General features: G+C 35.9%; 1 protein-coding gene across 2 annotated transcripts in view; it reads left to right on the top strand.

Annotated features, from left to right (window-relative positions):
• EEFSEC (eukaryotic elongation factor, selenocysteine-tRNA specific) overlaps positions 1-8,646 on the top strand; it is a 172,946-nt gene extending 164,300 nt beyond the window's left edge. For both annotated transcript variants that reach the window (XM_070933612.1, XM_070933613.1), the window contains exon 7: positions 7,813-8,646. In XM_070933612.1, coding sequence (XP_070789713.1) covers positions 7,813-7,997 — 185 coding nt within the window. In that variant the 3' untranslated portion in view covers positions 7,998-8,646. The remainder of the gene's footprint in view (positions 1-7,812) is intronic.
• Positions 8,647-10,190: the final 1,544 nt, after the last annotated feature.

Genomic DNA, 10,190 nt, shown 5'->3' on the forward strand with positions numbered 1-10,190 from the left:
AATTTTATATTTGTGTGCTTTTACTTTTGGCTGTACACCGCCCTGAGTCTTTCAGGAGAAGGGCGGTATATAAATTGGAATAATAAAATAATAATAATAAATAATAATAATAAATAAATGCTTGGATTTTGAAGTGCTTGAAATGGCTATTTTGAAAATGGAATGAAACATAACAGAATAAAGTATGCTATATTCCATTTTCAGTCATGGGACATATGAAACAGCCATTTCAAACTTGAAACCATGGAGTTTGAACATTTTGCACATCTGTCCTGCAGTCCATGTCTTCAGTGTTGTTTTGCTGTGGCAAACTAGCATCTGTAGATCATGCAAACACCAGTATAATAAGCTGAATATAAATAGATCATAAGGAAACTAGAGGTTTTCAAAAGCCTAGGTGACATTTGATAATACCGTCATGTTAAACAAGAAAGAAGGAGATGGACTAGATATCTTTCAATAGATTCTGTAGTTTTTCAACAAATCATCAAGACTGAACATAAGTGCTCTGTACAAAAAAACCCTGTATTTACACATGCAGCTTTTCAAGATAAATGGTTAAAAAATAGCATCCCCATCTGTATTAAGATTTTATTTCTGTTTCCTCTTTTGGTTCATACATCTGTCCACCATTTGCATTTTGCAATTTACAACTTGGTTCTTTTGTTGGTTTTCTATAGTTCCACATATCGTTTTGTTGTTCCTATAAGTGGAGTGTATGCAGTGGTTGGTTGCTACCAGTTCTCCTCGGTTCTTGCGAGCCGGTAGTGGAAATTTTGAGTAGTTTCGAAAACCGGTAAATACCACCTCTGCCTGGCCCCGCCCCCTATCTATTCACTGCCTCCCGAGTCCCAGCTGATCGGCTAGAAGAAAAAAAACTGTTTAAACTCTGGCACTTCAAAAGGCCGCCCTACAGCTGATCAGCAGTAAAAGGCAGTGTGGGGTAGACCAGTGCGCTCCAAAAACAAATGGGTGGACCGGAACCCTCCAAAAACAAATGGGTAGACCGGTACGGCTCTGCAAGCAGTTAAAAGCCTGGTAGACCAGTACCTCTGCTAAATCCTAAGGAATTGTCACATGACCATCAAACCACGCCCACAAAGTAAGCCACGCCCACAGAACCGGTAGTAAAAAATTTTACAACCCACCCCTGGGTGTATGAATGCAACAAAGTTCATGGAATTTTGTACTTACACATTTGCTTGGAGTCATTCGATATGAAAAACCTTTTCTTAAACGAGTAGCATTGAATCTGAATTATCACATTTAAAAATAGTGTTTTTTATTCTCCGATACATGATATGGCCAATGCAAAGAGCTGTTTTTCTAACAGTTTTTTTGTAGAATTCAGTTGTATATGTTAATCCTCACCAGTGATGAAATCCAATTTTTTTTACTAACAGTTCTGTGGGCATGGCTTGGTGGGTGTGGTGTGGCTTGGTGGGCGTGGCAGGGGAAGGATACTGCAAAATCCCCATTCCCACCCCACTCCTGGGGAAAAGATATTGCAAAATCTCCATTCCCACCCCACTCTGGGGCCAGCCAGAAGTGGTATTTGCCGATTTTCCGAACTGCTCAAAATTTCCACTACCAGTTCTCCAGAACCTGTCAGAACCTGCTGGATTTCACCCCTGAAACTCACCCATACCAACACTCTTTTTCTCAGGACTCTACAAGAGGCTGGGGAAAAAATGTATCTACAGCACTGCTTCCACTTGCAGGCAAATCACTCTTTCAAATCAGTTTTGAAGCATGCGCAGCCCAGTTGCTCTTCAGTTGGATGGCTAGGCTATCCCTTGATGGATATAAGTGTTTTGCAGCTTGCCATAGGTTGTGTAAGAGTCCCAAATTATAATGAGTCATCAGGCACTTGGCAAGTCACAAACCTTACAAGCTACTTTTTAAAAAGTAGCTTTGCATCCTGTTTAAGAAATTGGGAATGTGCTTATAAAATTCAATTCTCCAATTCTTCTTCTCTGCGACAGTAAGGGTGAAAAAAAACCCCAGAAAAATTTGGTTATAGCCTTTTCTGATGCTATCAGTGATCTTCAGATCCCTGATTGCCAAAAGGTTGCCTTCCCCATGTTACAGATAAAACCTATTTGCTTAAATAAACTTTGTGTTTGTGTGTGTGTATATATACACTTGCGCACATGTTTAGATTCTGGATGAAAGATTCCCTGCCCAGTAAAGTATCAAGACTCAATTGATGCCCAATATTAGCTGCTGTTGGATTTTTTTTCTAGACTTGATTCGGAAGATATGAACAAATTGACGGTAGGTTGTAGCAGGTAGAATAGTAAAATTATTAAAATTTTACCTCTGCCTTTCTTTCAGTTTGTTCCCCCAAAGAAATAAAAGCCTATTCTTTGTTGTGTGTTATTTGAATACCAAATTACTGATTGCATATGCATATGTTCAGTTGTACAGTCAAGTTAGAGAAGAAAATTGGAATTGCCACTATAAAAATCTATGCTTCAACTGATTTTCAGAGAAGAAATTAACTGTTGAACTAAATTTAGTTTGCTGGTATTGGGAAAAAGTTATACAGCTTAAACTATTTTCTTACATTAATCCCCTGATTGGCATTATTTTTTTCTGCTTTTCCCATTGAAATAAGTAAAGCTTACACTGAAATAGACTATGTAATAATATATACTAATTGGTATCTTAGGTGGGTTCTTCTGCTTTCAGATGTTCAAACTACAAATGGTATTTACCGCACAGAGCCATTATGTTTAGTTGCTTTGGATACAATGCAACGGTAGGAGGATCATTGCAAAATATAAACGATGGCTTGTAGGAAACATAAATATTACTTCAATTTAAAAGTATATTTGTATTTGCAAATTAGTTCAAAGCTAATGCACAACTAATGTGAGGAAAACATTATAAGTGAGCAGACCATAAGCAAGTAGGTTGATGTTAGGAGTGACAGGTGTTAACATTTCTATCTATGTATAAACAATTTATGCCATAAAGCTAGAATAAAATTTATTTTTCCTTTTATAATTTTGTGTATTCTTTTTGTTTTTATATCTAGTTAATAAAGAATGGGGAACACTACAATAAACCTGTTAAGTGAGATGTAGGTGATGGATGGCACAAATTGAATTAGTTAAACCTCCTGTTCTTCCCTTGGCCCTAGAGTGCTACCCATTACACACACACACACACACACACACACACACACACACACACACACACACAAAGTGTAGGTATTTCTGAGCAAAGTGGGCCACTGGGCCACTTGCCTATTGTAACTTTGAAGCTAATGTCTTCTCTTTCTCACACACAATCCCTTTCTTTTTAAACACACGGACCTTTTCAATTTAATCCATTAGCAAGTTGGCAAAATAAAGTAATTGTCCAACAGAGAAAAGGGAGAGAAATCTATTAACATTTGTTACAAATCCGAGTAGTACAGGCAGCACTTAATTAATGGAACAGATTTCTTACTATTTATTCAAGCTTACACAGTCATTGTTCAGAAGAGATTAGACTCTTAATGTAAGTAAGTTAAACTAGACCTCCATCTAAAAATATCAGACATTTCAGTTATTAAGGGGCTGATGTCTTATTTGGTGAAAGATATATTTTCCTTCATTTCCTTGGTCTTGTAAAATGTAAAGTATGCATTGTGTGTAATACGAGAAATCCACCGAGGTAGATGAAACCTAGATTGTGGCTCCCAACCTGTCTGCTTGTGCTTTCCCTCTTTGTGCTGCCTGTGTCACAGAGCCTCTTCAGCCCATAGACCTCCTGGCACCAGAGTGAAAAAAAAACCCACCATGCCATTTGTCAGGGTGTGATGCCAGCAACTAGCTAATCAGTTTGCAGAATAAGGGCCTTGGGATTTGATTAAGTAATTTAAATACCTAGCTGTAATACCTGAGCTGCTTTTGGCTGGCAGCCCATGATTCCACTTGGTTAACTACCTACCCCTTTTTTCCCCCTATTTCCCAGCTACAAAATGCCTTGGAGATAATTCTCTGCTAAAAACGATACAAATTTGCAAGCAAAATGCTCTTTAGCTTCTATTTCTTCCCTTTTTCCCCCCTCCAAAGTTTAATATGATTATGCTTTTGTAAAGCTTAGTTCCCTGACTTTTTTCTTCTTCTTTTTCTTTGCTCTGTCTGCTCCTTCTCCATGTAAAAGCAGTGTTGAATGAGTGATTATAATTGTATATTTGTTCTGATGCTGCTGCAATGGTTACTGCTGGGAACAATTCCAGTTTCTGTTTTTTAAAGTTTAAATACAGTGGTACAGTGCTTTAGTTTCTGTTTCCAAAAGTTGCATTAGGGTGCACAAGGCAGGAATGTAATGCCTCTGCATAGTTCTTTAATGCACCACTGTCTTTTTCCCAAATTGTTCTACAGTTCTGTGAGAAGACACTGCTGCTTTAATGAGATGGAGGCAGGTGCTATGTTTGTGCTTTTGCATGCTCTGAAGCACTTGTTTGGATTGAGTAGAAAGTACTCTGCCAGTCCTGTTTTAAGGCTTACAGAGCTTCCTTGTAACCATCCTTACAAAGCTGAGCATCTCCTTCCTATAAAGGTTTTTCTTCACACAAAAAATATTCACCAGTGCAAGTCAATAGCTAGGAATCATATTAGACAAAAATAAATACAGTATAATGGAGGTATAGACTGGGGCAATTAGTTTTTTTAATTTACTGTTAAGAAAGAGCAGGTTTACTTTAGGGAGGATTTGATCAATAGATTTTGTTGCAAACTGCTTTGAATAACTGGAAAAGCAAAAAGTATATAAACATCACCATATACATTTATTTATTTATTCAGTCAAATTCTCCCCATCACAGATTAGTGTCAGTAGTGTACATAACTGTTCACATTTCAAGCAAACATTATAATTTTGTTATACTAATAATTATTAATGGATGGATGGATGGATGAATTAATGGATGGATGAATTTCTAAAACAGAGAAAAAAGATTGAACAAACAACTAAAGGGAGAAATATGGTATTTATAAGTGGACAGAGGAGTTTACCAAGAGTTAGCGTTCAGTGTATCTTTGATTAGAAATTAGCCTTACAAAACATTAAATTACATCTAAATATATTAAATTATTTACTAATAATTTAAATCTCTGAGCTAAGTGCTAAAATCTCCACTGTTTGTTCTTTTAAAAATACAAAAAGAAACCTACAAAACATTATCGATAAATATTACAGTTGAAGTGTTAAAATGCACGGAGAAAACTTTTGGATAGTCAAAATAAGAGTATGCATGATTATGAAACCCTGTTCAAATATTGAACAACTTCTTTGGAGTATACAACAATCTATAAAAACATTATCTCTTACATTGTTGGGATGAAATATTTTTCCCAGCTCTTATGTATTTTTTTAGCTTTCACACTTCTGAATATGGACATAACACATTATCTGTCCTCTTGACAGAAAAACATGATACATATAGAATTGTTTACCTCATTTTCATCAGTAAACATATTGAATCTGATATGATTTTAAAAAAACTTGGTGACTTTGAAATATTGGAATTTGAAAAAGTTTGTAAAAATGAAAAAAAATGGATCTTACTTAACAGCTGATTTGAAAATTCTTTCACAAGTTAAGCTGATAATACCCACAAACTAGAGCAGCAGCCATTTAGAGTGATCAGACCAATAATTCCTTATACTGTACTAAGCTTGCTGTATTCACATTTTACATTTTAAATAATTTTAAATAATTAGTTTTGCCTTTTTTCAAATTAACTCAGAACCATATCTTAGATGTCCACATTAAAACTCACTATGTTGATTGGCTATTCAACTTTTCTAGTAATATTTACTTTTCCTATTGCAAGATCATGCTTGAAAGAGGTGGGAGTTTGACTTACATTATCATATTTCATAGGATAGGGGAACTATGAGTAAGTGTTGGATTATATCTGAAAAAATGACTTAAATATTAGGAAGAAAAGGAACTACATTTCTTGTTCTGTTTCTTCTAACCAACTCATGGTGGACATATCTTTTCTTGAATATATATATTCTGGTGCTGAATCAACACAATTAACTGTGAATGGCCCTTTAGTTTGTCTGCAATGGAACAGATCACCTGTGCTTGTAGACGACCTGTCTCCAGTAAATCATAAACATCTCAATCTTATTGTTGGGCCATGATATAAGAATCTGTCTCTGTATTTCAATATGAGAGGAGAGAAACTGATTAAGTGTTTGAGATAAGGTTATGTGACACCACAGGTTAGAAATACCTGAGCTGAAATTGGCTTATTGCCCAATACCTACATTTGCAGAATATTCAGCTAGGTGGGACTGAATATGCTTTTAAGGAGATCTCTGCTAGCAACTTTGCCAAAACATTGCTGAGCCCTGAATAGCAGTTACTGTTTTTGTTTTGATTTAGATTACCCAGGGTCCTCACATATTAATCTCATATGTAACAAGTTAAATAAAGACATATAAAAGAAAGGTTCTTGAGTAATATATGTTATTTTAATTTTTATTTGCCAATAAAACATTTGAACTTAAAAAATTAATTCTCCTTATTGTCACCGCTTAAATATAACCGATCCCATATACAAGATAGGTAACCTGTATTCAGGAAATTGATACATTTATCCTACAGGTCCATGGTAATAGATGGTAGATTTGCCTATTTTGCTGGGTTTTCTGCAGTGCTGTTCTTGCTGTGGAACCCTGCAAACAATTTGGATATGGAGCTCATATCCAGAACAGTACAGATTAACAGAGTTGGAAGGGACCTTGGAGGTCTTTTAGTCCAACCTCCTACTTAGGCAGGAAACCCTATACCACTTCAGACAAATGATTATCCAATATCTTCTTAAACACTTCCAGTGTTAGAGCATTCACAACTTCTGGAGGAAAGTTGTTCCACTGATTAATTGTTCTAACTGTCAGGAAATTTCTCCTTAGTTCTAGGTTGCTTCTCTCCTTGATTAGTTTCCACCCATTGCTTCTTGTCCTACCATCAGGTGCTTTGGAGAATAGCTTGACCCCCTCTTCTTTGTGGCAGCCCCTGAGATATTGGAACACTGCTATCATGTCACCCCTGGTCCTTCTTTTCATTAAACGAGACATACCCAGTTCCTGCAACTGTTCTTCATATGTTTTAGCCTCGAGTCCCCTAATCATCTTTGTTGCTCTTCTGTGCACTCTTTCTAGAGTCTCAACATCTTTTTTACATTGTGGCGATCAAAATTGGATGCCAAGTATTCCAAGTTTGGCCTTTCCAAGGCATATAAAGTGGTATTAACACTTCACGAGATCTTGATTCTATCCCTCTGTTTATGCAGCCTAGAACTGTGTTGGCTTTTTTGGCAGCTGCTGCACACTGCTGGCTCATATTTAAATGGTTATCCACTAGGACTCTAAGATCCCTCTCACAGTTACTACTATTGAGCAAGGTACCACATATACTGTACCTGTGCATTTTTTTTTCTTGCCTAAATGTAGAACCTTACTTTTTTCACCATTAAATTTCATTTTGTTAGATAGCGCCCAATGTTCAGGTCTGTCAAGAGCCTTCTGTATCTTAAGCCTATCTTCCGGAGTGTTGGCTATTCCTGCTAGCTTGGTGTTGTCTCCAAATTTGATGAGTTCCCCATGTAGATGCAGTTCCATTGAGGACTATATGTTGACTGCAGTTGGTCAGCCAGTTACGAATCCATCCGGTGGTGATGCTGTCTAACCCACATTTTTCTATTTTATCTAGTAGTAGGTTATAGTCTACAAGATTTGGAGATGGTTGCCTGGAGATGTTTCCTTTCTAATAGTTTTTTTTAAAAAAATATCTTTTCAGATGGGGTGAAGCCAGAAACAAAGGGACTTCTGACTGCCATTTCTAAGAAGAAGCCGAAGGCAGGGAAGGGAGATTCAGCAAAAGAGGATGAAAGTAACAAGGTGGACTCTGCCCAACCTGTTCATATCACTCTTCTTTTTAAAAGATATGTCTTTGATTCACAGAAGAAAATGATTCAGTCTTGAGCCATGTTTGAAGTCTTAAAAGACTGAATACCAAAATGACTTGATGGCGGGTTCCATAAACTGTTCACATTGTCCTCTCTCTCTCTCTCTCTCTCTCTCTCTCTCTCTCTCTCTCTCTCTCTCTCTCTCTCTCTCCCTCCCTCCCTCCCTCCCTCCCTCCCTCCCTCGCTCGCTCGCTCCCTCCCCCTTCCAGTTCCAGCCTGCTGTGATATAGGTACAGATACATGATATTTTTTTGCCAGTAGTAGAAATGTTTCCATATTAATATATACAATTTAAACTTTTTCATATTTTTGATAATCAGATATTATAATTGAATCAATAAACAAAACTATTGGAAAATTTGATGAAAAGTGAAATGCAAATACATCTGAAATTAAATTGTTTACATTCTTATATGTTCAAGAATACAAATACACTAGTTATAGGGCAGGGATTATTTTGTGAGTGAGGTTTGTATTTTGAGTATCATTTTAACTGGCTTAAGTTTCAAAACATGTTCAGGGATGTACATAATTTTCATGGCATATCATTAACTTTGCTGTTTCATGGTTTATAATGGCTTTTGTATAATTTTTGCATGTACACCTATCTAAATGTGAAATGAACCTTTCTTTTTTTCTCTCCACCATTCTAGAAAAAGAATAAAATCTCCCTGCTCATTTCCCTGAATAAAATAAATACTATTCAACATCAAAAAAACATCTTCACTTTTATTACCAAAATAACAATTTATTAAAAGTTTTTTTAGTTGTTTATTAGTTTTATTTTGGTGAAACAATAGTAAACTGTATTTCTAAAACTTATTAAGTCCCAGTTTCAGCATCTTTTTCTCTCCCCATGCAAAATCACTCATTCTCTAGCAAAACCAAAAATCGGAAGGGTAAACCCAAAATCAACCATATTTAGGAAGTGGAACAAGGTTGGTGTTTCTTTCATGTTTGTTCAAAAATAATTTTACTTGATGAATGGAGATTTGTGTCACAGACCTTAAGCAAATTTTCTTTCTAACCATTATTTGTTGAACAAATTTTGCAAATGAGCATAATGGTCAGGAAATAAATTCCCAATTTCTTTTTCCTCTGTGCCTGGTGCCAATAAAGAGATAAAATTTCCTAGGAGCAATAAAGACAGTTTGGGAATGTTTGTATGGTTGCTATTTATTGTGATTTTTTTCTGTTTTTTTTTGGGGGGGGGGAATATATAGAGTGGTCTTTTTTTCCACTTTTACTCCACCTTTTATTCAAAAGGTCACAATCCTGTATTTATTCCTCTGATGACATAATCTTAAAAACTTAACCTAAACTTAAAATTATATAAGGTATTGTCATAAGTTGACTGGACTGTTTCAAAAAGTAAAGTAAGGTATAAATATAATACATAAATAAAATATTAATAGAGACAAGGATGAATTTCAGATAAAATAAAGTGCTCGCGAATCTTAAGAACTATTCTATTTTCAATTGCTCAAATAGAATTCTTTATTGGCCAAGTGTGATTGGACACACAAGGAATTTGTCTTTGGTGTATATGCTCTCAGTGTACATAAAAGGAAAAAAAAGAAAAAAATACATTAATCAAGAATCATAAGATACAACACTTAGTGATAGTCATAGGTTACTAATAAGCAATCAAGTCATACTAGGAAACAAACAGAACAATATAAATCATAAAAATACAAGCAACATGGTTATAGTCATAAGTTGGAGGAGATAGATAATAGGAAGGATGAGAATAATAATAGTAATACAGTCTTAGTAAATAGTTTGACAGTGTTAGCAGAGCGATGGCATTTGAGGGAAAAACTGTCTTTGTGTCTAGTTGTTCTGATGTGCAGTGCACTATAGCATCGTTTTGAGGGTAGAAGTTGAAACAATTTATGTCCAGGATGTGATGGGTCTGTAGATATTTTCACAGCCCTCTTTTTGCAGTACTGTATACTAGTGCAGTATACAGGTCCTCAATGGAAGGCAGGTTGCTAGCAATTGTTTTTTCTGCAGTTCTAATTATCCGTTGAAGTCTGTGTCTGTCTTATTTGGTTGCAGAGCCAAACCAGACAGTTATGGAAGTGTAGATGACAGACTCAATAATTCCTCTGTAGAACTGAATCAGCAGCTCTTGGGGCAGTTTGAGCTTTCTGAGTTGCGCAGAAAGAACATTCTTTGTTGTGCTTTTTTGATGACGTTTTTGATG

Source organism: Pituophis catenifer, unplaced genomic scaffold, assembly GCF_029215685.1.
Source record: "Pituophis catenifer annectens isolate HBS135680 unplaced genomic scaffold, rPitCat1.0.hap2 SCAF_2, whole genome shotgun sequence".
Classification (NCBI taxonomy): Eukaryota; Metazoa; Chordata; class Lepidosauria; order Squamata; family Colubridae; genus Pituophis; species Pituophis catenifer.